At 36.2% G+C, this 24,357-nt stretch overlaps 1 protein-coding gene and 1 long non-coding RNA gene across 7 annotated transcripts; one reads left to right on the forward strand and one right to left on the reverse strand.

The window, feature by feature from the left end:
- Positions 1 to 223: 223 nt before the first annotated feature.
- On the forward strand, positions 224 to 17,617 carry LOC143856161 (tRNA synthetase beta subunit family protein). 5 transcript variants are annotated; one of them, XR_013238123.1, is made up of 22 exons: positions 225 to 397; positions 511 to 566; positions 708 to 808; positions 2,320 to 2,449; positions 2,537 to 2,652; positions 4,626 to 4,692; positions 5,953 to 5,994; positions 6,884 to 6,925; positions 7,084 to 7,160; positions 7,423 to 7,549; positions 7,651 to 7,818; positions 8,311 to 8,439; positions 8,560 to 8,670; positions 10,760 to 10,894; positions 12,922 to 12,996; positions 13,090 to 13,197; positions 15,460 to 15,555; positions 15,684 to 15,767; positions 16,875 to 16,965; positions 17,084 to 17,101; positions 17,223 to 17,236; positions 17,337 to 17,617. XR_013238123.1 is itself a non-coding variant. In XM_077366262.1 (21 exons), exons 1-19 carry the CDS (start codon positions 340 to 342, stop codon positions 16,941 to 16,943), a joined length of 1,791 nt encoding a protein of 596 aa, XP_077222377.1. In that variant the 5' UTR covers positions 224 to 339; the 3' UTR covers positions 16,944 to 16,965; positions 17,084 to 17,101; positions 17,341 to 17,617. The 5 variants fall into 5 exon arrangements, 2 of the variants coding, with proteins under 2 accessions (XP_077222377.1, XP_077222376.1); XR_013238124.1 differs by lacking the exon at positions 17,223 to 17,236 and having other exon boundaries at positions 224 to 397; positions 17,063 to 17,101; positions 17,341 to 17,617; XM_077366262.1 differs by lacking the exon at positions 17,223 to 17,236 and having other exon boundaries at positions 224 to 397; positions 17,341 to 17,617.
- A 3,050-nt stretch (positions 17,618 to 20,667) lies between these two features.
- On the reverse strand, positions 20,668 to 22,930 carry LOC143856119 (uncharacterized). 2 transcript variants are annotated; one of them, XR_013238116.1, is made up of 2 exons: positions 22,839 to 22,930; positions 20,668 to 21,355 (listed from the first exon to the last, which is right to left on the reverse strand). It is a non-coding gene; the product is annotated as an uncharacterized LOC143856119 (long non-coding RNA). The 2 variants fall into 2 exon arrangements; XR_013238117.1 differs by having other exon boundaries at positions 20,668 to 21,399.
- Between the last annotated feature and the right edge of the window lie 1,427 nt (positions 22,931 to 24,357).

Below are 24,357 nucleotides of genomic sequence, written 5' to 3' on the forward strand. Positions count from 1 at the left end.
GTTTTTGCGGGTTGGGTCACCCGTGGGTTAGTTTTTCACGGGTCACTAAAACTTGGACCCGTGCCCGCAAATTTGCGGGTGGGTCGGGTCGACCCGCGGGCACGGGTCGCTTTTGCCAGGTCTAGTCCTCGGACCTTAGACACAGGCCTCTACTCTTGGGTTTGTCAAACAAGTCACCCGTGCAAAGCCCTCGTTAGTTTTAAAGAGAGGCGTGGCATTACTAAAGTACGGGTGTGCGGCTATCACTTCCTGTTACTAATCCCTTTCTTTTCTCATCCTGTGAAGTTGCAGAGACTAAACCCTAATTCTCATTTTTGCATCTCTCTGCAACTTTAAGCCATGCCTACAGTTAGCGTGGGAAGAGATCTCCTCTTCGAAGCCCTAGGAAGATCTTACAGTATGTAAAAAACTATATATTTATTTATTTCCCCCTTTTTTTTTCTTCCCCTATAATCTTCAATTTCATTTCTCTGATTCTTTTCTTCTTGTCTCCGCTTTCTGAAATTCCAGCACAAGAAGAATTCGAAGATCTGTGCTTCAAATTCGGAATCGAGCTCGATGACGTTGTAAGCACTTCAAATTCCTATTTTTTTCATTGTTCTAGGGTTTGGTATTTCGATTTTTTTTGTTTCGAGTTCTAATTTAGGGTCTGGCCTTTCGAATTTTTTGTTTTTGAGTTCTAAACGTGTTATTGATTTTTTGTGTAGACTACAGAAAAAGCGATTATAAGAAAAGAGAAACATCTGGAAAAAGAAGAAATCGGTGAAGATGAGGAAGTGATTTACAAAATCGAGGTTCCTGCCAACAGGTATTGAGTCACTTCCTTTGATTTTAGAAAAATTGATTTGTTGGATTGTTGGAATTTTCTGGAAAGGAAAAATATTTCTAAATTTTTTTACAATTTTTAAACAAGAGAAAGATAGGTAGAACCAACCCTATTCAATGTTTAATTAGAGGAAGCTTCAATTTATGATGATATCACTCATAATTAACCGTAATCATATAATTTCCCTCTAAATCATGAAAAAAAAAATTACTAATTTTTTTCCATCAGAAATGTTTTTCTTGCAATCCAAACAGGAACTTAGTTAAGTATAAATTTGGGGTTTTAAAGATTTGAGTTGGAGCATAACCTGATAGGGAAAAAATGATATAGTCTCGAATTATTATAGTTGTTATTCCGTACCAATCTAGATGATGCACATGTAGCTTGTGCTGTGATCCGAACCGTTCATCTGATGTGCCAGTGTCTAAATGGTTTTTTTTTTTTTTTCGAAATAGTAGATGGTGCATCAGGGAGGACCTGATGGATGTACAGCCTGTGATAGATCATGGACAGGTAGCCTATGCAGATGATTGTATTGTCCACCCCATCCTAGTCTAGCCCTTCCCTGTTTTAAATAACCGCATTGATCTAACAATCGTAGCTGTTTGATCGATGGATTTTCGCCTGTTGAATGGAAACATTTTGCCTTTTTGTTTTAATTGTTCAACAGGGAGGAGGCAAGCATTGGATTTGCCTAGAATTACCTCGGAGAATAGTGGTAAGTAGTGTTTGGTTGCGCGGCATAGACTTGGAGAGTAGGGGAATAAGAAGGGGTGTAATTTCCAATATAGAGAGGAGAGAGAGGGAAGGAGAGAGAAGGAGAGAAAAAACACCATTCCCAACATTTTTCAAGCAAAAATCCTCTTTTTTGTGAAATTTGGCTCGAAAGTTATAAGGAGGGGACACGAATGCCACCTCAACATACATGCAATAATTACTTAGAGACGTCCCAGTGAGTCTCCGGGGACTTCAATGCCATATTGGCAACCAAACGAGGAATGACATCCCAAATCCAAACAAAATCTTGATGGCTGGCGGGATTTTGTGCAACTAAACACAGCCTTGGGACTTTCCAACCGTTGAGGTTTTCTTTTTAACTATGGCTCATCCATGGTGGGTAGGGCTCTTCACGGGGAGGACACATGTTTTGGCCAGAAAATGAATATCCTGTATCCGGGTCTCGCTCGATTATAAATGTAATCTTGGGTCTGATGAGCCTATTGTCCAGCCTATGGCACCTGCAATGTGGGCCTTACTGTACAGTTGAAATGTACTGTAAAATTTGGCTGGACTGCTAATTCTGTTAATATGGGACTTCTGAATAGAGACTTCAGTCTGATTATGGCAATCCTGTAGTTGTGTAGGGAAGAAGTATGAGTTTTTTATTTAGTTTTTCGAATGGTAAGAAGTATGATTTTTTGCAGTTTGAACAAATTTTGTAGGTCATTATTTGTAAGAAAGTAATATTGCTGCATTTCTTGCAATTGCAACAGATATGATTTGCTTTGTCTTGAAGGCCTTTCTCAAGCCCTCCGCATTTTTGGTGGGATGGACAAGATACCCAATTATACGCTGGTTGATATTCCTCCTAAGTCCATGCTCAAAATGCATGTAAAACCGGAGGTACTTATTGGGTGACCATGTTTTCCATAGGGTGTTTTTGTTTATGGTCTATGCTTTTGCAATTTTAATGGCATGATGATGTTGCAGACTGCCTCTATTCGGCCATTCGTTGTTTGTGCTGTTCTAAGAGGAATAACATTTGATGAAGCAAGATACAACAGCTTCATTGACCTTCAAGACAGACTCCATCAGAACATCTGCCGGTAAATCTTCGAACATGCCACTTTGCTTATGCCATATGGCCCATATCGCTATTATGGTTCTCATTTCCAGCTTTTTTTTATTTCTGATTTTTTTTTTGGGAACATTACCTTGACCAAACCAAATAATTTACCAACTTGGGCTCCCTTATTTGGAAGTTGTGCTCCAAATAATTTGAAAGGAAGTCCATGCTTTTTACTTGAAGTTCTAATCTATCTATTGGAATTTTTTTTTGGAACGTTACCTTGACCAAATATTGCACCTACTCGGGTTCCCTTATTTGGAAGTTATGCTCCAAATAATTTGAAAGTAACTGCGTGCTTTTTACTTGAAGTTCTAATCTATCTATGAGTCAATTATTCACCCTTACTGAAAATTTTGCTTAAAGACGATTGGTTTATTTTTTATAAATGAAGATGATTGGCTTATTATTTTTCCAACTATTGTATTAGTCTTCAAACTCTTGCTGGAGATTAGTTGAGTCGGATTCAGCTGGAGCATCCTGTTCCCATATGGGCACCCATCCCTTGGGATTTCTTAAGCTAAACTCTGAGGGGTTGAGTTTAGGAAATCATGGACTGGCTGTTGTGGATGTTTTTCTTTGTGGCTCGGATACTAAGATCATTTTGGTCTTCTTGGCACCGCTCAAAGCTATTGATTCTACTTAAGCAGAGGTCAAGGTTCTAGTTGATGGGATCAAGATGGTGGGTAAACGATGTTGGACTCGCTTATCGGGGAAGGGGATTCACTTAATGTGATCCGTTGGGTTAGAGACGACTTTACTTATCCTTGGAGATTTATTGACGCTATTGAAGAGATTTTGGATACACTTGAAAGTAACACCATGGTTTTTCAGCATGTGTTTCGATCAGCCACTAAGGAGGCGGACCATCTTGCTTGTTCTGGAATCTTGAGGTCGTCTTTGGAGGTTTTTTTTTTTTTTGAATGGTCGCACTTTCATATAAAGAAAAGAGGGGAGACTGAGGCAGTCAACCCCAAATTACAAGACGAAAAAAACACACAAAGGAGATACAAAAGAAAGTAAAACACAATACAATCAATCTCGGTTATTCCGCAAGAAGAAAAAGAAAAAAACAAAGGGTCTGTTGAATTTCAATTATTGAATTTCACCAATAAGATACGGAGACTTACTGCACATTTAGAATTTCACAGAAAAGACTATTTATCTCAGAGAGGTCTGTGAAAAATTCTGGGAAAACGTCAACGGCTGCTGGCTTATTTGTCAAAAAAAAAATAGAGTACGTTATAAGGAATTAATTGGTCAGTTGGATATTCGGGAGCCAAAAAATCGTTAATTTGAGGACTATCTGCCACATAGTTTGCCATTCTCCTTATATGGTTGAATAAGATTGAAGAATCTGCAATTCGATCTTCCAATTCGTCGAACAAAGATGCAAACTCCACGGAGAGACACAGAGCGTCTTAGCCGCCGAATAGCATTAATGGAGTCACCTTCTACAATTGTTGAGTTCAAAAATTCCTTCTGGATGCACTTTATACCTTGGAAGACGGCCTTGGTGATAATATCCTTTGCTGCTGTTACTTTTGTTGATCATCTTTGGAGTTGTTGATCATCTTTCTCCTAGAGGAGGGTGCTGTTACTTTTGTTGATAATCATTCTCATGAAAGATGGGATCCAAAACTACTTTAATATTGTCGAACATAAAGATCTCAAGTATATTATTATGTGAGTATAGTCTTCAGTCTCTTGTGAGAGAATCTAAGTAAATTTACTTGTTCGAAAGCTTTATGAGGGGCATGTTTTATTTTGCTGAATGCATTTGTTGGCTTGAGGGGATGATTACACCATCACTCATTCTTATGTTTCGGTATCCTTTGTTGCTACTTGCTTTAGCTCCCTAGAGCCTTTGAATATCTTATTTTGTGTAATTATTAGGAAGGTGTCATGCTTACTCTTTGCAATGGAAATGCTTACTTTTCTTTCTTATGTCAGGAGGAGAACTCTAGTTGCTATCGGAACTCACGATTTGGACACGATACAAGGTCCATTTACGTATGAGGTAACTCATCACTTAATAGACTAAAAGCTTAATGCTTATTGTAATTTTTGCTTTGCTATGTTGAATAGGATTTTGTCTGGTCAAGTGGGATTTGGCATTGCTTACTTGTACTGATTTGTTCCTTTTTTTTTTCTTGCTCAGGCGTAAACTTAATTTCTTATTCATGAAAAACTATTCAATATTAGTTGAACTTTAGACGGCCGTAATTTTCACCGATATGCCACATAATAATTGCATGTGTCTCATACGACCATAAGACACAAAAATGGGGTTTCTAAGTTATTTTCTCCTTTTGTACTAGTGAAAAAGAAAGTCCATATTTGTCTTATCCGGTAGCAGACGACAATGGGCTCGAAATAAGTAAAGAAGTTTCTTCACAGTTGACGCTAATGTTGCAAGAAATTTCTCTTTTAAAATGTATGTTGATTAAATAACTGAAAAAAAAAGTTTCTTCTGTTAAAATTGGGTGTTGATTTGCTCTTCTTACTCTAGATGAGTGGAATCAATTGTCTGCTCACAATGCAATGCATTCTCTTTTTGCATCCCACCAATTAGAAAGGTTGTAACTGATTTGAAATCTCATCATGCCCTTCTTTTCTCCATATCGTGCAAGCTTCTTATACTTCACCTCAAAAAAAAATTTACAAGCTGAGGGAGTACCTATGAGGATATTATGGGTGAAACTGGAACAAGATTGCAAATTAGATACCAACCGGGGGAAAAGATTATGTTGTCGAACTGTGGTACATGCGAGGGATTGTCTACCAACTTAAGTCTAATGCCCTTGTATTCTATGGATTTTGGCTTATCATTCTTTTTTTAATCAATTGAAGGACTCTTTATTAGAAGAGAAGGGACTAACAAGGTAAATCTACTAAAGGGGTGCATATAATACCACGTCTTGAAAGTATTGCAAACACTAATATTTGCAACTTTGCAAGTCACACTGCTATCTGTTTTAATATAACTGTCTCGTGGTCCTACTGTGATTCTTGAAACTCTTATAATTTATACCATTCTCTTATTTTTCAATTGAGTGCTGTAATGCCAATACTTATATTAGATAGCAACGTACCAAGCCTTTGATTCTCTAATTGTTTTTTTTTTTTCCTGGCAACATATTTATATTTTTATTTGGTAATTTCTTATTTATAACTTCTGAATGTGTTAATAGATTTGACACCTTTTTACATTTAACATCTGAAGCCTAAATGAGGACTGCCTTTATTCCATACTTATATTACATTTATTTATTTTCAGGCTTTGTCACCTTCGGAGATAAATTTTGTACCATTGAAACAAGTAAGTATTTACATTCATATTGACAATACACTGTAAATCATAGTATTGAGGCCCCTCGTAAATGATCTTTCTTAGACACAGCTTTGCTTGGTTCCATATTTCTTTGTCATTTACCTTAAGCTGCTGTTACATGCATGCCCATATGATGCTCCTTCCATCTTGTTTTGGCTATTTTAGGCCCTACTCTTATATTTTACCCTGATATTCATGCTTGGTTGAACTTAGAGCTCACATTTGAAGCTAGTAAGCTACAGATACTGATCTTCATCTTCCTCTAGGCCTCATAGGTTCATATATGTGGATAACATGGTCATTCTTGCCGTGGTCCAGTATAGAGTCCCGCAAGAGTATTGGAGCATCATCTTTCTTTTCTACGCGTCAGTATTCTAAAAGTCTCCCCTGGAATCTGTATATATATACTATAAGCCCTTGTTTGTAATCCCAGCAACTATTGATCTGAAGCTATAAAGGGCAAAAATTAATTTTCTAGGGAGTGAGTGTTTATGGGTTGCAAAGGTCATCCGGTTAAGACTAGGCTTGGAAAAATGAGTCTGCAATTGTGCGCTATTTTTGAAGTGGTAACTAGATCTGTAGCAACCTTCCATTAATGTATTGTTACCTTTTTTTTTTCAAATTCAAATAATTTTTTCCCCGTCATTACGAGGTCTAATGTGTGCCTTCTTTCTCATGGGAACTTCTCTATCTATTCATGTGGTTCTATCCATTTTTCTCAGTGGTGGGACCTTAGTATTTCATTAGAGTAATGATCATGCCAATATCTTGTTCCTCTTCTTCATCTTTGTATTTTCTCTACCTCATTACATTCACTTATCAAGTATCTCGGAATAGTAACACTATTTTGACTTCATTGTAACTTCGCTTTTTGCAGGCCAGAAGCTTCAGAGCTGATGAACTAATGGAGTTCTACAAAGTAAGTTTGAATGCTGACATGTGAATGAGCATCAAATTTGCTTGTTAGGCTATTTTTTCATATTGTAATATTTAACGTTTTCTACCATGCGAGAACTTGGCAGTCACCAATGTCTCTCCCTTGATATACTGTTTGCTATAACTTCTATTTTTTTGCAGTCCGACATGAAACTGAAGAAATTCTTACATATAATTGAGAACTCCCCAGTATACCCAGTCATATACGACAATAACAGGTAAAATTGACATTTTGGTACGAAAGAACCTCTGTTTTTTCTGTCACTTGTTCAAGAATTTGGATTTGCTTGCTCATTCGCTACTAGGGGTACGTTGTTTGCTCCTTTACTTTTGTTTAATTTAGTGGACATGTCAGATTCCTTATAACCTTCAATGTAGTTCAACGAATCAACAGGAATGTCAGCTGGCCAATTACAATCCAATATTTTTTTATTTTCAAACTGTATGTTGGATTGAAATAATCTGATTTTCTTTCTGCAGGACCGTAGTGTCTTTACCCCCAATTATAAATGGTGCACATTCAGCGATAACTCTAAAGACAAAAAATGTGTTCATTGAATGCACGGGCACTGATTTAACGAAGGCCAAAATTGTTCTGAACACAATGGTGGGCAAGAAAGAAGTTGTGATTGCTAGTTAATCAAGGTTGTAATTTTCAAGATATTATTCACACATTTTAATTGTTTGATTTTTCCTCTGCTTTCATAGGTAACAATGTTTTCGGTATACTGTGAAAGAAAATTTGAGGTTGAACCGGTGGAGGTGGTCTACTACAACGGAAAGAGGAGCATTTATCCAGACCTTTCGATCTCGAAATTGGAGGTTCCTTTGTCTTACATCACTGGTTCAATTGGTGTTGCACTGGAGGCAACCGAGGTATTTGACGCTCATGATCTTTCTCTTGTATTCTTTCCATAGGAAAGAGTGTAATGCTTATGACATCAAACAATTTTCTTTGATGTTTTATCTTCTTTTTTCAACAAGTGAAATACACTATTACTCAACTAAAATTGTGATGTTGCAATTGATTTGAAGCAACATCCTCCTCTAATTCAACGACACCTTTCATGTACAGTTTCTCCGCTTTGGTTGAGTGATTCTTAGAGTACTGCCTGTTCTTGCTTGTGCTGGATGTGGAGTGATGGCCCACTGTTCGTGAGTCCTTGGTTATTGGTTAAGGGATTTGGGACCAAGGGGGTCCTGATGTGGGAAGCGGAGTGGGAATCCATTCGGATTTTGATTGGATTATGCTAGGAATTTTATTGGATTATTCAAGAAGGGAAAATCTAACATTTAACTAAAATCTAGAAGTAAAAACATAGCAAAAATTTCATTTATGTACTTAATGATAATCTTCCATTTTCTCAGGTGACTAGTTTATTGAATAGAATGCAATTATGGGCCGAGAAATGTGTATCTATGGATGGACGGTGCAGTATCAATGTATCCGTACCACCAACTAGAAGTGACATTCTTCATGCTTGTGATGTGATGGAGGTATGTATTGACAAGGAAATCTCTACAGTTAATAATTGTGCTATTTCTTAGTTGAATCTTATGAACCTTTTGGTTGACTTCAGCATGTTTATATTAATTGGGAATGTTGTTTCTTTTAAGGATGTGGCCATTGCTTATGGGTTTAATAACATCCAACGAACAAAACCAACATCTCTTACACAAGGAAAGCAGCAACCATTGAACCAGATTAGTGATCTCATCAGATTGGAGGTACCGGTGAAAATATGCATTCTTTTAATGTTGGGAAGGTTCCATTTTCGATAAATCTGTAATTATATAGTATTTTTAATCTGTGAGTGGGTATGCAAATTGCTTTTCTGAAATATATTAGAATGGGAAGGACATTTATTTCCCTCCCAGTATTAAGTTGTTGCCAACCAGCTGATGCAATATTTTAGCATCCATGAGCTTGCAAGTTGTGTGAATGCAGAGATGCATATGTTCTTTGCTTAAGGAGTGTATTGTTTGTTGCTTAAAATTTGGTCCAAATTTGATGAATGCTATCCAGAGGAATAAGTACATGATATGGTTTGGAAATGGGCCAGGAATGGTATTGGGGCCAGGAATGGTATTTGCATAGATATTGATACAAAGGTTTCAAAATGCGACTTATGCTGCAAATTTGTGAAAAAACTACATGATGTCTAACTTTGATTCTAGTACATTTCTGGGTACAAATATAGCATCATTTTGGCTTGTCGGATACTATCCCATTTATCCTAGCGTGTGGAGAACAACCACCAAGGTGGTGATTCTCCCACCAGTGTTTCATCCACAGTTTCGAAATTCCCCTGCTTCATTGTGGACTCCCTCGAGTCGACTCCCCTTTACCTTGGCTGTGTTCTTGTTCAAGTCTGTGGTTTACCCTACAAAGTCAATCAAAACACCTTTGATTCTCCTGTGTTATGACTGCGTCAACCGAGTACTCGATCACATCGTGCCGAGTTGGCTAGGATTTTCTTTGGACGCATTTGACCTGCATCCGCATTTTGAATTACTGGACGCTCATCATGGGGTACCTTTTCTAGGAGATTAAGTCTGTTACACGGTGCAGCGACCTCCTCTTTGTCCGCGGTTGTGGTTCTGGCCCATAATAACCTAGCGAGGATTTTCTTTGTTTGCTTGGATGAGACAAGATCGTTAGGACATAATGGTATCTATAATGTTGGAGTAACATTGGTCATAACTTGTAATCATTTTTGCAACAGCAGTTGAATTGGTGAACTATTGTGAGATGTGAGGATCGATTCCTAGATTAGCAGTAGTTCATCATTGAGCGAGATAACATACATGCGTAAGCGGTATATGAATTCAATTCGATATCTTCAAGACAAAGCTATCTTATTTTCCTAGACTCCTAGAAAATGATATTTGGACACAATTAGCCACTATCTGTCAATGACTTTCTGTGGATATGGAATGTTATACTGGAGTTCTGCTTACGTGATTGTTGAGGCTTAGTGCATAACTTGGAGCATTTCTAATTATCTCGCATCATAGCATCAGTGTGCTTGCACTTGATGGATCTGGCCACTTTTTATAGAGAGATCAATTTCAGCTTTTGTTGTTTGTACTGGTGTTTGAAATGCTAGGCTCCTTCATGTGCTTCATTATATTTAATTTCACTTCATTTCCTTATCGACTTGGTGTCATTTGCTGTGCACTTGTAGGCAATGGATTTGTTCCTCTTTGTCTGTTTTATTGTACCTTTAATTTTCTTTAGCTGGGAACTTTCTAGCCAGTGTCATGATTCGAGCAAGAACCTTTTGTTTTATCTAGCTGATTTTAGAATGGTCGTGGTTGGGGTTTATTTGATGATGCTCCTGGTTACCTCAACTATTTGCGAGGATTCATTTAGATATGTTACATGATTCCATTGCAGCGTCATTTAGGCCTATTGATTTGAATATCCTGGGTTGTCTTAACCATTTGCTTCATTTTCGAATCGTCTTAAAGCTGTGGAGAAGTCCAGAATGAAACTTTTATATATCGTCTTATGTTTTGTATCTTGCAGTGTTGTTTTGTGAATGAAAATGTCATCTTAATTTGATATTTCTTATTTCCCATCATTCATTCTAATATTTACAGAAATTGCCATCTTTATTAATGATAGGGCACCATGGTTCTTCAGTTAATAGAGTATGAGCTAATTGATTGATGTTTGATTGATTGGAATCACCTCTGGCGAAATTATGGAAACATTTCCCCCATTTTTGTCAGCACTTATATTGACATCCAATGTTTTCTATGCTTACATCATCTGCTTGTAACATTAATTTCTGCTCAACATTTCCTTCAGGTTGCTATGGCTGGGTTTACGGAAGTGTTGACATGGATTTTGTGCTCATATAAAGAAAATTTCTCAATGCTGAACCGCAAGGATGACACAAAAAGAGCAGTCATAATTGGAAATCCTCGTTCATCTGATTTTGAGGTTTGTTTACTCTTTTATTTCTTACTGGGATTGAAGTGCTGTGCCTTAATGCCTTTCCACTTAAAACTGCACGGCGTTGTAAATGTGAAATTTGAGATGTTAATTATCCACTGATGTTATGAACTGCGTACGTACAGAGGAATACTTCTCTCCTTTATCCTTGTATGCTTGTCTTTTGGTCATATTTATTACCTCCTGAAGCACACCTTATTAGGCATTCTTCGCCTTGTGTTTTGGAATCTTTGATGCAAGGCAAAATATGTATGCTGTTGGATCAAGTTATTATCTTTTATTAACTTTTTTTAATAACAACAAATCCATCTTGATTATTAGTTTATAAGTCGTCGTTTTTATCTTAGAATGTCAGTGAGGACACTATCTTTAAATCTGACAGACAAAAGATTCTATCTAACTCTTACACACAACATGTTATGCTTTTGGATCAAGTTATTATATTTTCCGAACTTTTTTGACATCAGACCCATCTTGATTTTTAGTTTATAAGTCGTCATGTATATCCTAGAATTTCATTGAGGACACTATCTTTAAATCTGACAAACAAAAGAGTCGTGAACTAATGGAACCCGAAATAGAACTAATGGAACCCGAAATAGCCAATGGAACTCGTTCACTTTGACTTACTTTCTGTGAGTCCATGTTGTGGAATGCAATGGATATGGGTTTCAGGTTTCTTCAATAAAATGGATGAAGCAATAGACCGCATCATAAATGGTGTGCGTGGTAGCATCATAAAATGGTTCTGTAGAAGGTTTGAAGAAAGCTCTGGCATGACAAATGTGTTAGTTGTCTTGTGGGATTTAGTAAATTTTATGCTATGGATCGATTGATTAATTATGGATTCTCTCTTCTATTGGGTGTCCCCTTCACCTCAGTTGACTTATTTATGCTGGCCATGACTAGGATACTCAGGTAGGTCAACGGTCAACAATGACGTTGTTAAAGATTTTCTTCAGTAAAAAGATAGATTTTTACTTCTTTTTTTGGTACATGAGGTGGTTGAGGCAGACTGAAACTTGATAACGTCATCATTAGAGCTCGTGACCTCCCTCACAAAGAGGGCGCCATGAGGGCATTCTCTCTAAAATATTCATTTTCTGTGGTTGTGAATTTCCAGAGCATACTGCGTATAGACAGTCAACCACAGATTTAGCTCTTGTGGGGAGCAAAGCAGGTTGAGGTTAGTAGTTTAATTGGTTGCATCTTTTGATCTTATTAATGGTTATGGAAATCATCCGTTTTGAAGACTTGAGATGATGGATCAGATCTAAGTAGACTTGTTATTGTCAGATGGTATGTTGCCGCTCTGATGATTTAATTCCCACATTTAGTTGCCATCATGAGAATGACAGTGGATTTACAGCACTCTAGAAATTGACTTTTGAAATGCGCTGCAGGTAATGCACACATAATCTATTTCAATGGAAGACTAAACCCATAATGGGAACTTCAGAGGAAAGGTCTTGGACTTTGCATAATTTTTTTTTGTTCTTGATATTGTTTGCATCACTGATGGTTGAATTACGAAGAGAAACTCTTGATAGATCCTCATTATGTGCAAGTTGCGAGTGCATTTCCTACCATCAGAGGTGTATAGGAATTGGGTGTGGAAAGTGAAATAATGATACTCATGCGAGATGTAAAGTAACCAAGGATGATTGATTTGGTTGGTAGTTGGTTTAGATGTTCCCATCGTCCTATCAGTATGTGAGGAAGCACATTCAGAAAAAAAAAATCTCTGGATTTTTTGTTGTGTGTTTTATAAGTTAACTCTTAAAGATGTGATTGTAAGCATATTTTAAATATGTTTGGACTTTGGGGTAGGTACAATGATTGCACCTTTCCTGTGATCTTTAGAGAATATGTTACTAGTATTATTTTTCTAAATTTATTTGAAGCAGTTACATTGGTACAATAAAAAAGTAGTTACATTGGTTGTTTTCCTTCATAGGGTTTTTATCTGTGCCTTCCTTTTTTTTGGACTTTATGTGGATGTGGTTTTTATTCAGGTGGTTCGAACAAGTCTCATGCCTGGCATATTAAAAACTGTGGGGCACAATAAAGACCATGCAAGGCCCATAAAGGTATTTTATATTGTTATTATAAGTACTGAAATGTCTTTTTTTGTCTGAAAGGTCATAAGTACTGAAATGTAGTACAATTATTTCTTGATATAGATTTTTGAAGTGGGCGATATAGTGGTATTAGATGGGGAGCAAGATGTTGGTGCAGTAAATCGTCGCCAACTTGCAGCATTGTACTGCAATGCTAACTCGGGATTTGAGGTATTAACTTTCTGCCTGAAAGTTATTAATCTCTAATGTCTACATTTTGATGATTAGTATAAGTCTTATTGATCTTGGGCCAAATAATTTAGTGTTAATTATCATCGTCTATGTAAAGGTGCTTTATTTTATTGAACCTTGATGATTTTTCATGAAATTTTTCTCAGGAAATTTAATGCAGAACTGACTTAGTAATGCTTTTAAAACTAATAAATATAAAATACACAATTCTCTTGCCCTGACGGTTTTTTTTTATCAAGACAAGTATGCAAATTATGTACCTAGGAAATACTTTGCCATATGACACTTGCTACTTACGAACTTTATGGCGCAGGTTTTATACTATGTTTTAAACTGACCCTCCTTGGATCACAGGATCAATTTGAAAGCCAGTTGAGGAGGCTCTTATATGATTATATCCATGAGTTTTGTATGATTTGATTAAGATTGTAAGATGTTAAAGGTGCACATTTTTCGTCTGGATATTGCAGAATGTCAAGGGCATGTTTGGATGTGAAGAAAGTTTTTTCCTGGAAACTAAAACTTTCCTGGAAATTTTTTGATGGAATTTTTCCTGGACCTTTTTCTGTTGTTTGGTTCACATCCTTTAATTTTCTGCTATTTTAGATTCTTGTTTGGTCGTTGTTAGGCAGCATTTTCATTAAAAAGCATTTAGAGGAATGATAAAGTGAAGGGTACCCTTGCAAGATCCCAATGACAAGGTCGCACCATTAGATCCACATCAGTTACGTCAATAAAGCAACTCTACGTAATAGAAAATGACTAAAATACACTTATTTCATAGAAAATAGTTAAAATGCCCTAATCTCATGAAAAATGACCAAATGCCCTAATATTGTAAAAAATGACCAAAATACCCCTATGTCATAGAAAATGAGCAAAATATCCCTAATCCCAATGAGGTAGGTGTAAATAAAAGATGAGGGTATTTTTGCCATTTTCTACGACATAGGTGTATTCTGGTTATTTTCCATGACATAGGGGTATTTTAGTTATTTCCCTAATTGCACTGAGGTTGCTGTAAATAAAATATGAGGGTATTTTGGTCATTTTCTATGGCATTGGGCTTTTCTAGTCATTTCCATGAATAGGGGTAGTTTAGTTTTTATTTTAGAATAAGGGGTATTTTAGTCTTCCAGTTGTAAAAGGAGTATTTGCTCATTTTTTTTGTGATGTGTATTTTGGTTATTTTCTATAAGATAGGGATATTTTGATTATTTTCTATGAAATGGGGGTGTTCTAGGATTTTTTCCTTGTTTTACAATTTTTTTATTTTATTAATTATTTTCCCTTTTTTCTCAAATTTGTTGTGGATAGAAAAACTTATCGTGGATACACAAACCTTATGTAAGGATATTTTGGTCAACTTTTCATGATATAAAGGTATTTTGGTCATTTTCTATGAGGTACGAGGTATTTTGGGCATTTCTATGAGGTAGGGTATTTTGGTCATTTTTTATGAAATAAGGGTGTTTGGTCATTTTTTATGAGATAGAGTTATTTGTCATTTTCTATGAGATAGTGGCATTTTGGCTATTTTGATGTAATAGAGGTGTTCTAAGATATATTTTTTTTAATTTTTTTTTTCTATTTTTCTTGTTTTTTCACATTTTTATTAAACATACCGTGGATACACAAATAGGGGTGTTCTACGGAACAAAAATGACTTTAAATATCATGGCATATAGGATATCATGCAAAGAAAGGCACTCATTTCCTTTTTCCAGTGCAAACTTTAAATGACTTCAAATATCATGGCATATGGGATATCATGCAAAGAAAGGCACTCATTTCCTTTTTCCTGTGCAAACTTTAAATATCATGGCAGATAGTATATGGTTTCTCATTCTGATTTCTACATCATGTCTGGGAGATATTCAACTTTTCCAGTCCTTCATAATCTTTCAACCTGATTTTACATTTCATCTGTAGAACTGATATCATTGTCTATGGATACCGTTGTTCTTTAAAAATGGGGTGTTCAGATGTTTGAGCAAAATGCCAGGACATCAAACTGCACTAAATATTTTCTTTTTTAGCACCATTCAAAAAATATATATATTTTCTCTATGAGCTATGCAAGTTGCGGTTTTGATTGATACAATAGATTTGGCTATTGCTATGCATTTCACGGTGCCCGAAACTGCCTGAAACTCTGATGTAAGAATTTTCTGTGGTAATGCTTTTAAGAAATAATCATTTGATAGATATTTGACATTTTGACTATATGACTTATTGCAGGTAATTCATGGCTTGGTGGACAGAATCATGGAGGTTGTTGGAATACCTTTTGTCCCAATTGGAGATAATACAGGCTATTATATAAGACCATCCCAAGTAAGGATTTTTTATATATTAAATTATGCAATTTTCATAAAGAATTGCAGTTCATTATCTTGTGCAGTTGTTTAACCTTTAGAACATTTTATCTCGAGATACTTATCCATCTTAGTTGTGTGCTGAAGGAACCAGAGTTTTTCCCTGGTAGACAAGCTAGCATCATTTTCAAAGGGAAGCACATTGGCACCTTCGGTATTGTGCATCCAGAGGTAAATTTATCATTTAGAAAAATTACAGCAGAGAGACGAGACAGTGTGATGATTGACTACTGCTATATGTCCTAGTTTCTTCATTCATAGAAGTATGAAGCTCTACTTCATAATGTTAACCATTTTGAAACAAGGAGGCAATCTCTGGCTCTTCATTTATATAATCGGGATTGTTGAATTGTTTGATTCTATCCTAGCCATGAAATGAATTGAGTTGAATATGTTAAACTCTGCTTTGGAATCATTTTTTTTTTGAATGGCACTGCGTTGGAATCAGACATTTGGTTGATTACAAATTTTACTAGTCTCGTAATTTTTGAGATAAGAATACTGAACAATTTGATTTTTGATTAATTTTTCAGCCAATACCTCATTTGCCTGTTGTCCTTTTCCATCATGGTGTTCTCGAACTCATTTGAAATAATATAAGTCTCATGAACACTTGTTCCAAAAATTGTCCTTTGGGTAGAACCCCTAGTCGTCGATTTGTTTAACTTTGTAGAAAATCGAAGTTTATCTCATTTTCGTATCTACACATTGACAGCAGACCACCTATCTGCATATAGCTCTACTTAATGAGATACTCAAATGCCCTTATTTTTTTTCTCAAAATTTGATTGTCTTAATGTTAATTCTTGCAATTTTCATTTATTTTGGGATAGGTCTATTTTCATTTCATTTTGTTTTTTATGTAATGGTTTCCATTGGTTTTAGATGTCCTGTGGATTTAGCCAGCTTTTTCAAGAACGGTTTTGTTTTGTAACTCTTTTTTTAGAGCATTGTAAAACTGGCTGCAAACATGGCAATCTTGTATTGAACTAACTTGTGTTTGAAGTGTTTACTTGCTGTGAACTGTTTGTAAGGTGCTTCGTTGCATCTTTCAGTTACCATGAAGAAAAATATATTTCATGCAGATGTTTATTCGGACTTTGATTTCCTCACTTTTTCTGCCCCCGATTTATTAAATTAGTACTTGTTGCTTTCTGCATTAAATCCTAGTCAATAATTAAGCTCGGAGCTCATGCTATTTAAATAATGTTGACTTTTATCATTGCTACTTGACGTTAATTATGTAGTAATGTGGAATTATGCTCTAATCGGTTTCAGGTCTTGACCAAGTTCGACATTCCTGATCCATGCTCCTTGGTTGAACTTGACATCCAAACATTCTTGTAGAGTCCATTCCATGGACACAAATGTAAGTATCTTATTTCCTTCCCGTATCTTTCACACTACTTGTTTGTGGTGAGCAAGCCATCATTTTTTACCTTTCCTAATTTGGTAAATGATTTTAGTTTTTCTCCCCGGCCATGCAGATTGGAGTTTTTTAGCAGGTAATCACCCCGAAACATCTGGTCTCTGCTTCTTTTTAAATTTTTTATTTTAGAACCACCCATCTCGTAAAAGTTTTGAGTAAAAAATTTTGCCCCCTGATTTTTCTCCCCATCCATGCAGATTGGAGTTTATTAGTAATCACCCTGAAACATCTGCTCTCTGCTGCTGTTTAAATTTTTTATTTAGGAACCACCCATATCTTAAAAAAAATTTGCCTCCTGTTTTTTTTTTACTGCAGGGAAGTTGAGTAAATATAGCAGGAAGCTTGATTCCTGATTTGAATATCCAATACGTTAGCAATGCTAAAGGGATGGGGAATTTTGGGGTTGGGGGGATCTGGAACCATTCCCAAAAAAAGAGAATTATTGTTGTTGAAGAACCAATGAAAAATAATTTATTATCATTAATGAGAAGGTAAAATTCATCTCAGCCAAATGTAGAACATACTGAGGTGGCATATCATGCATTCCTTGCTTTGGTTCCAATTAAAATTTTGAGCTGGATTTATTGCCTTCCTTTTTTTTTTCACCTTTTCTATGTTTTGTTTGTTTTTTCTTCATTTGAAGGAATTTTGCACAAGGGTTCTAATGTTCTAATTTGCAACTAAGGGTTATGCGAAATATTAGTGGCCAGAAAAGGTACATTCACTTATCTATTCAGTTTCACTTGCCTAATGGCCCTGTTTGTTTTGGATTTTGAGAATCTTGAGTCCAAAACTGATTGTTGGACTCAAAATTGCTTGCAATACTCCCTTAATCAGTTTTGGACTAAGAATCGATTCTCAAAATCCAAAACAAACAGGTCCTAAGATGCACAACACTACAGGCATGTAATGAAGTATTGGCCAATACCAATATGTATGGGCTGAATCGCCTAAAATGACTTGCAGGTGAGCCATGTTTGGCTACCATGAAAAAAATATTCCATGGGATATTTTTGTGGCCGATTGTGGGAGATGGAGACTTGAGAAGGTGGGAGTCAATCCACAATACATTTAACAAACGAATACCAAAAGTAACTAAACCTTTCTTGAGATCCCAAAACATTGTGATAGTTTCCTTTAGATTTAGACCTCCATATTCTAGATGCTAACAAATTTGAGTCTGCTCTGGGTTATTAAACACTGGCTAAGCTAAATTTCTCCTTAATTGATGAATTTAACTGCATCTTCAGGACTTCTTCAAACCATTAAGTGATGGCAACCAAAAGTAATTTTGAGTGTTTCAGCTCCGTTACGTTTTAAGGAGTGTTCAAATATTAGCTGAAACAAATCAACCGACTAAAGAGAAGGGTCACATGAGGTCTTTTAAGAATACATCATAGTTTGATATTGGGTAACAGGGACATGATGTCCCACCAATGCAAAACTCTCACAACCATGGTTTTAAATTTCGGTTTCAGGTATAATTTCGGTGTTCACCGAAACCGAAATCTCAGTCGAAATTCGGTAGAAGCTCGCAAAATGTCGGGTTTTTTGTCCCGGAATTTCGGCCGAAATTACCGAAATTTGATTCTTTGTAGAAAAGGATGGACTCAAAATTGTGTATTCCATACCCAGTGATTATTGTTTCCAGATAGCAGTCTGTGAATATCAAAATTAAACCTGCATTGTTCATCCTGAAACCAAGAGAATCAAACCTACAATTACCTTATTCCTTATAGCTTACTGGAATTCTGCCCAATTCATACTGCCATGACAAGAGGCAATTGTGCATTGCTGCGAATAAACCCGCCTACCCGCTCATTCTCTCATATCGATCCTCTCTTCCTCTTGTGCTCAGCATCAGTCTTAACTCATAACCTCCAAGCAATCTATTATAAACCTAAAACCCAAATAACCTATGATGCTCAATACTTCTTAGTTCTTAAGGACCAGGTAGCCATGCAGGTATCAGATGATAGAGATGCAAACACAGGACACAACCAAAAAAATTGACTAGTAAGATCTTGTTGACATTTGAAAAGGCTATAATCAATTATCTGCCCACAGGCCTGTATATGTTTGTTATAGAGTCATGTTAGAGATAAGATACAATGCTTGCACTGTTCCCAAATTTTCAGATAACATCAGAGCCGTATCATATCAAAGAACCTGGTTTAACTTCACCCCAGTCTAAAGTTCCTGAACATACATCAAACATAGTCTGAATCCAGTGCCCTCACTCTGCTTGATGGGATTGAAACATAACCATGAAAACAGGATGCAGAAAGCCCTAACTAAAAAATTGGGGTGATGCCTCATAGAGTTTAGCTCAGAACACACAGGTCGCAACTCACAACATTACGGTCACATGCTCAACCCCATATTCCTTTTTTTGAAAATTGACTTTTATTCCCAAGTAAGGTAACAACTTACAAACAAGGGACAAGTTGTCTTCAGAAAAGTTGGTTACAATTCCCAGAGGATTACATTAGGTACAAACTATGACATGCTCAACCCCATATTACTATAGAGAAGTATAAAATAGTGCACAATAGTAAGTACCACAACAGCCAAGTTCAAATTGCTAACGATAGAAAATTGCTCAGTACTAAAAGATAAGCGCTAGGTTAGAACTTTCTTCCAATCAATGAATGCTACAATTGGCGCATCCAAGTAAGCAATAAACCTGTTTAACGCATTCACGCACGCACAAGAAATTAAATAAAAAAAGCAATGAATAAAATATTTCTCCTTTAGTCACCAAATAGGCTTAGAGGCATATCTTTGCAATAAGACACTAGTAATGTAGGAAAAGCACTCCAACAACAGCTTCAAATCCTAACCCTGAACTAAAATACTTCTATTGATCCCAGAAGAATCTACATAGTATTCTCAAGTAATGAAATTCCATGCTAGACATGCTGACCTGAATCAAAACTCCAATAGGAATCGGAACGGAAGTTAATGTTCTCATTCCTTGATCAACAATGTGGATCAAAGAGAATTTGGTGCAAACCTAGGGGTTCGATCAAGAAAGAAAGAGCGAACTGCTGCGAGAAGATTAGAAGGGATGTAGATGAGAAAAAGAGGGAGAAAGAGAACTAGTGCAATCGGATGTTGTAACCAGTCACACAGATTTGGTCCTTTTGGAAGAGGGTCAAACAACCGTAGGGAGTAAAGAGAAATAAGAAAGAGGAGGAGAGAAGAAAAGAGGGGAAAAGGAGGAGGAAGAGAAGAGAGGAAAGTAAGAATGTAAAAAAGAATAGAGGAGAAATAGAGGCTTATTCAAAAAAAATATAGAGGGGAGAAGAGAAAAGAGATGAGAGGTTTTTCAGGCCGGATCACATGAGTATTCTTTCGATGCATTAGATGGCTAAACGGTGATGTCTCACCTCTTTACCCAAATATCTCAACAAATTCACCACACTTGCCTTTGCTGGTCAAGATAGATAGGCAGATATTGTTACAAAATTATGCAGTTGACTGTGACCCTATTATGGTTTGCCAAATTGCCACTACGCACCAAACTGTGACCTTCTTTCTAATATCTTCCTTCTAGTTTTTTCTAAAAAAATAATTCACTAATGCTTGATCCATGTCAAAAAGATTAAAAATAAAAATAAAACAATAACAGTTACAACATTCTATCAATCACAACCTTCCAATACTCCTCAAAAATGCTTTCTTTTACAACATTGAATCCAAATTCATCATAAAACAAAGATAGAAATAAAGAAGCTCATCATCCGAAAGTTCTCGCAATCTCAAGAACGAATCTGAAACGCTGATCAAAATTGAAAAGCGGATCCCACATACCGACTTGTCATAATTTATTGCAATTTCCGACTCCAACAACAAAACAGACATTTGGTCACAAAATTGTATTGAGTGAATTCCCAAAACCCACACTTTTTCAAGAAAGAATCAAAACCCTAAAAGGGGAAAGAACATCAGAGCAGAAGTTCTACCTATTTGTTCAATTGATCAGGTGATTTCTGCATCGACGTAGAAGCAGCGGTTGATTTCGCAGTGGAATCCTCGGCTTCGACAAGCTTCCGCAATCTCTCTTGCAAAACTCGAACCCTATTCTCAGTCCTTCGGAGTTTTATCCATCTGTACGTCACGTATACACCTAGACCACCGTATACGACAATGTACGAAGCCCATACGTAGGGGTACGTTTCTGCATGCTCTCTGGTTCTTCGCCACTGATCTTGGACCTTCTCCTTCCATCCAATTAACGGCTTAGATTCTCTGCCTTCTTCCTCGCCCGACATCGTTTTGCTTTCTTCTTTTATTTTTTTTAGCTCAGTTCAGTTGCTTCACTTGTCTGGGAAAGGAAATGAAAATGATGTGGCAAATGGAAACGAAAACCTGTGAGATGGGTATTTAGTAGTCGGGAAAGCATAGAGAAAATAAACAGATAATAGAAACAATGTGATAATAGAAATAATGTGTTTAGTTGAATAGAAAATAAACAAAGAGTTTTATTAAGTGGACACCTGCTTGACTCCAGCCATCGTGTGGAGCCCAATGTTCCAAAAATTAGTGGATATCATTCAACATTCAAGTTAGAAAACAGAAAACACAATGGTTATTGCTGAACTAGAGGGAAATAGCAAAGGAGGAAGCAATAAGTTTACCACTTCAACTCGGAAACCAAAATATTTTCCACTCGAACTGATACAAACGGTATGGCTGCTACTCAACTCAACTCAACTAAGCCTTTGTCCCAAACTAGTTGGGGTCGGCTAATGAATCCTTTAGAAAAATTTCATGAAGAAGGTATGGCTGCTAGCATACTATAAATAAATCATGTTGCAAACAGAAAATGGCAATACAAAAAATATAGGGAAATGTTATGAGCACAAGTATGCTTTAATATTTGCACTAACTCATATTGTCTTTTTATTATTTAAGTCAAAGGTCATTAAAGTTCCCAAAAGGCTCTCAAAAGACAATTAAAAAGAAAATACAAGACGGGTTTGTGCAATTAATAAAACATGGTTGTGTTGATATCATTTCCCAAAATACATCATGTTTACAAACTGATTTAATCCCACATGTTTACAAACTGCAAATATATCAGAGATCTCATTTTTACCATGTAAGTGAAATCAAATGTATCAAGACCAGAAAGAAGCAGACTCTTATCAAAACAAAAAAAAGAAGCAGAAACTGAATTTTCTAGCTAATCATATTAACATGCGGTAACTTTTACGATTGAAGAAAGTCAATGCAACCCAAAGATGGTAAAACAGAAAACCAACAAAGATATTCCTATTAGGAACTGAAAATTTCAGATTGGACAAGATCTCCAAAGAAAAATGAGATCAAACAGAAATCAACAGGTACTGAATCTATAGCACAAAGAATCTCGATAAACTCAAGACTTTGGAATTGGTTTTCTCTCCAGGAATGAAATCTGCAAGCGAAATCAAAGCATTCAGCCACAAAACAAGATTTTGGAATTGGGTTTTTCAATAAACGTAAAGCTGTCGAAGAATCAGAGAGAAACCCCAAAACCTCCCAGGAAAAAAAACGGATTATGTAATAGGGTTTTTTTTTTCACTTAAGAATACGATAAAAAAAACCCAAGAGAAACACTAGATTCAACCGGAAAACAATTTTTTTTAGAACTAGGTTTTCTTTAATGAAGCAATATATTCATCAAGTCACAAAAACCCTGCCAAAATCACACACTATCAAGCAAAAATCAAAGAAAAAGAGAAAAAATATAAAACACACAGAACAAAAGAAGCGCATATCAAAGAAAAACATAAACATGAAACTTAGAGGAGAGAGAGAGAGACCTGAAATCACACCCTCGTCTGCCCCTTTTCCCAGATAGAGAGAGAGAGAGAGAGACCTGAAATCAAACCCTCGTCTGCCCCTTTTCCCAGAGAGAGAGAGAGAGAGAGAGAAGGGTTTTAGAAAGGAGTATGTTTCATTAAAATCATAAATGAGCCTCGTTCAGTTGCATCACTTACCAAGGAAAAAGTGTTGAAAACGATTATTTCTTTTTCCTTTTCTTTTTTCTTTTCTTTTTTACTGTTCACTTTTTCTTTTCTTTTTAAGGGCCGTTTGGATACGCGGATTTTAGAATCCATTTTAGAATCTTGGATTTCCTAAAAAATCGTAAATGGGAGACTTGAGAAGAAGGATACCCGTCGTTTTCTGATTTCTCGCCCTTCTTTCTGTCAACAAGAGAGCAGGAGATCGCCTCATGTTTCTAGGTTTCAGAAATATGAGGATGGAAAAGAGATTTCTAAAACCTGAATTTCTTACTTAAAATCCAAGATTCTAATGAAAAGTGAAACCGACAGTCTCCTTCTTCTTGTGTCTCCCATCCAGGATTTTGAGGAAATCCAAGTTTCTTAAAATCCTTGTATCTAAACAGCTCCTTAGTGTTCACTTACCTTGCTTGGAATGCAAGAAAAACATTTCTTATGGAAATTTTTTCTTTCCACGATTTAGAGAGAAATGATATGATTATGGTTAATTTAGAGGGATAGTATCATAAATTGAAGATCCCTCTAGGCAAAAGTTGAATAGGAATTGTTCAGGTTGTCATTTTTCTAGTGTAAAAAAGTAGGAAATTTTAGAAATATTTTTCCTTTCCAAACTTTTTCATAAAATCCAGAAAACAAAAAACAGGAGACAGACTAGTGTCTCCTGGTGATGAGAAATGGCAAAATTTTCCTATTTTTAGCCACTTTTCAGCCACCTCTAGTGTATCTATGACTGCAGAAGGGCTTATTTATTTCACGCCGGAAGGATTGAACGGGTTTGATTGCAACGTACACCTGAGGTGGCTGTCCCATGCGGAAAAAAATGTCTATTTTATCATTTCCCAAAAAAAAAAATCGAGCTTGAAAAATACTAGACTATAGTTTAGTGTATTTTTTTATTTTTTTTTTCAAAAAGTACTGCCCGGCTTACACCATAGGATAATCCAAACCGTCCATTTGATGGGCCACAACGTAGATGGGTTTTGTTCCAAAAATCAGTTCCATAAGAGATCTATAGAGGTTTCTGTAATATGAAGTTCCTCTAAAGATTGGAGGGCTAGGATCATCATATGGAAATAACCTTTTAGGTAAAATCTATTTACTTTGTGACCCAACAAAGGTTTCTGTAGTATGAAGTTCCTCTAGAGATTGGAGGGCTAGGATCATCATATGGAAATGACCTTTTAGGTAAAATCTATTTACTTTGTGACCCAACAAAGGTTTCTGTAGTATGAAGTTCCTCTAGAGATTGGAGGGCTAGGATCATCATAATGGAAATGAACCTTTTAGGTACAATCTATTTACTTTGTGACCCAACAAA

The sequence above is a fragment of the Tasmannia lanceolata genome, unplaced genomic scaffold, assembly GCF_043159265.1.
Source record: "Tasmannia lanceolata isolate RefF3 unplaced genomic scaffold, GAP_Taslan_0.1 ptg000023l, whole genome shotgun sequence".
Lineage (NCBI taxonomy): Eukaryota > Viridiplantae > Streptophyta > Magnoliopsida > Canellales > Winteraceae > Tasmannia > Tasmannia lanceolata.

Bases quoted from the DNA above. Each gene is read 5' to 3' on its own strand.
- LOC143856161 (XM_077366262.1), top strand. From the start codon at position 340: ATGCCTACAGTTAGCGTGGGAAGAGATCTCCTCTTCGAAGCCCTAGGA. The intron at 567-707 runs GTAAGCACTTCA...TTTTTTGTGTAG, and splicing joins GAATCGAGCTCGATGACGTT to ACTACAGAAAAAGCGATTAT. The intron at 4,693-5,952 runs GTAACTCATCAC...ATTTATTTTCAG, and splicing joins AAGGTCCATTTACGTATGAG to GCTTTGTCACCTTCGGAGAT.